The 533-nt window shown below is 67.5% G+C and overlaps 1 protein-coding gene across 1 annotated transcript in view; it reads left to right on the top strand.

Annotated features, from left to right (window-relative positions):
* Nucleotides 1-530, top strand: part of LOC104169148 (class II histocompatibility antigen, B-L beta chain-like) — a gene marked incomplete at its 3' end in the record, with an annotated part of 1,574 nt that extends 1,044 nt beyond the window's left edge. The window contains 3 exon segments of the mRNA XM_009709975.1: nucleotides 66-281; nucleotides 284-340; nucleotides 453-530. Coding sequence (XP_009708277.1) covers nucleotides 66-281; nucleotides 284-340; nucleotides 453-530 — 351 coding nt within the window.
* Between the last annotated feature and the right edge of the window lie 3 nt (nucleotides 531-533).

The raw sequence follows: 533 nt of genomic DNA, 5'->3' as shown, positions 1-533 counted from the left end.
CGGGCGTGCGCGGTGGTCCCTGTGCTCTCCCAGCCCCTTCCCAGCCGGCTCTCACTCTCCCCCAGTGAAGCCCAAGGTGGAAATCTACCCCGTGCAGTCGAGCTCCCTGGCGCAGACCAACAGGCTGGTTTGCGCCGTGATGGATTTCTACCCCGCGGAGATGGAGGTGAAGTGGTTCAAGAACGGGCAGGAGGAGGTGGAGCACGTGGTGTCCACGGACGTGATCCAGAACGGCGACTGGACCTACCAGGTGCTGGTGATGCTGGAAACCACCCCGCAGCGCTTTACGCGTGCCAGGTGGAGCCCGTCAGCCTGGAGCACCCCGTCAGCCAGCACTGGGGTAAGGCCCCCCTGCCCTGGCCGGCACCCTGGGCTGGGGTCCCAAGCCCCTGTTCAGGTGGGGAGTGGGACGGGGGCGCCCCAGCCCTGACCCCCTGCTCTCGTCCCCGCAGAGTTGCAGTCGGACGCCGCCAGGAGCAAGATGCTGACGGGGGTGGGGGGCTTTGTGCTGGGGCTCATCTTCCTGGCGCTGG

Source organism: Cariama cristata, unplaced genomic scaffold (assembly GCF_000690535.1).
Source record: "Cariama cristata isolate BGI_N322 unplaced genomic scaffold, ASM69053v1 scaffold27771, whole genome shotgun sequence".
NCBI lineage: Eukaryota > Metazoa > Chordata > Aves > Cariamiformes > Cariamidae > Cariama > Cariama cristata.
The sequence above is the reverse complement of the archived record's forward strand: the minus strand, read 5'-3'. Positions and strand labels throughout refer to the sequence as shown.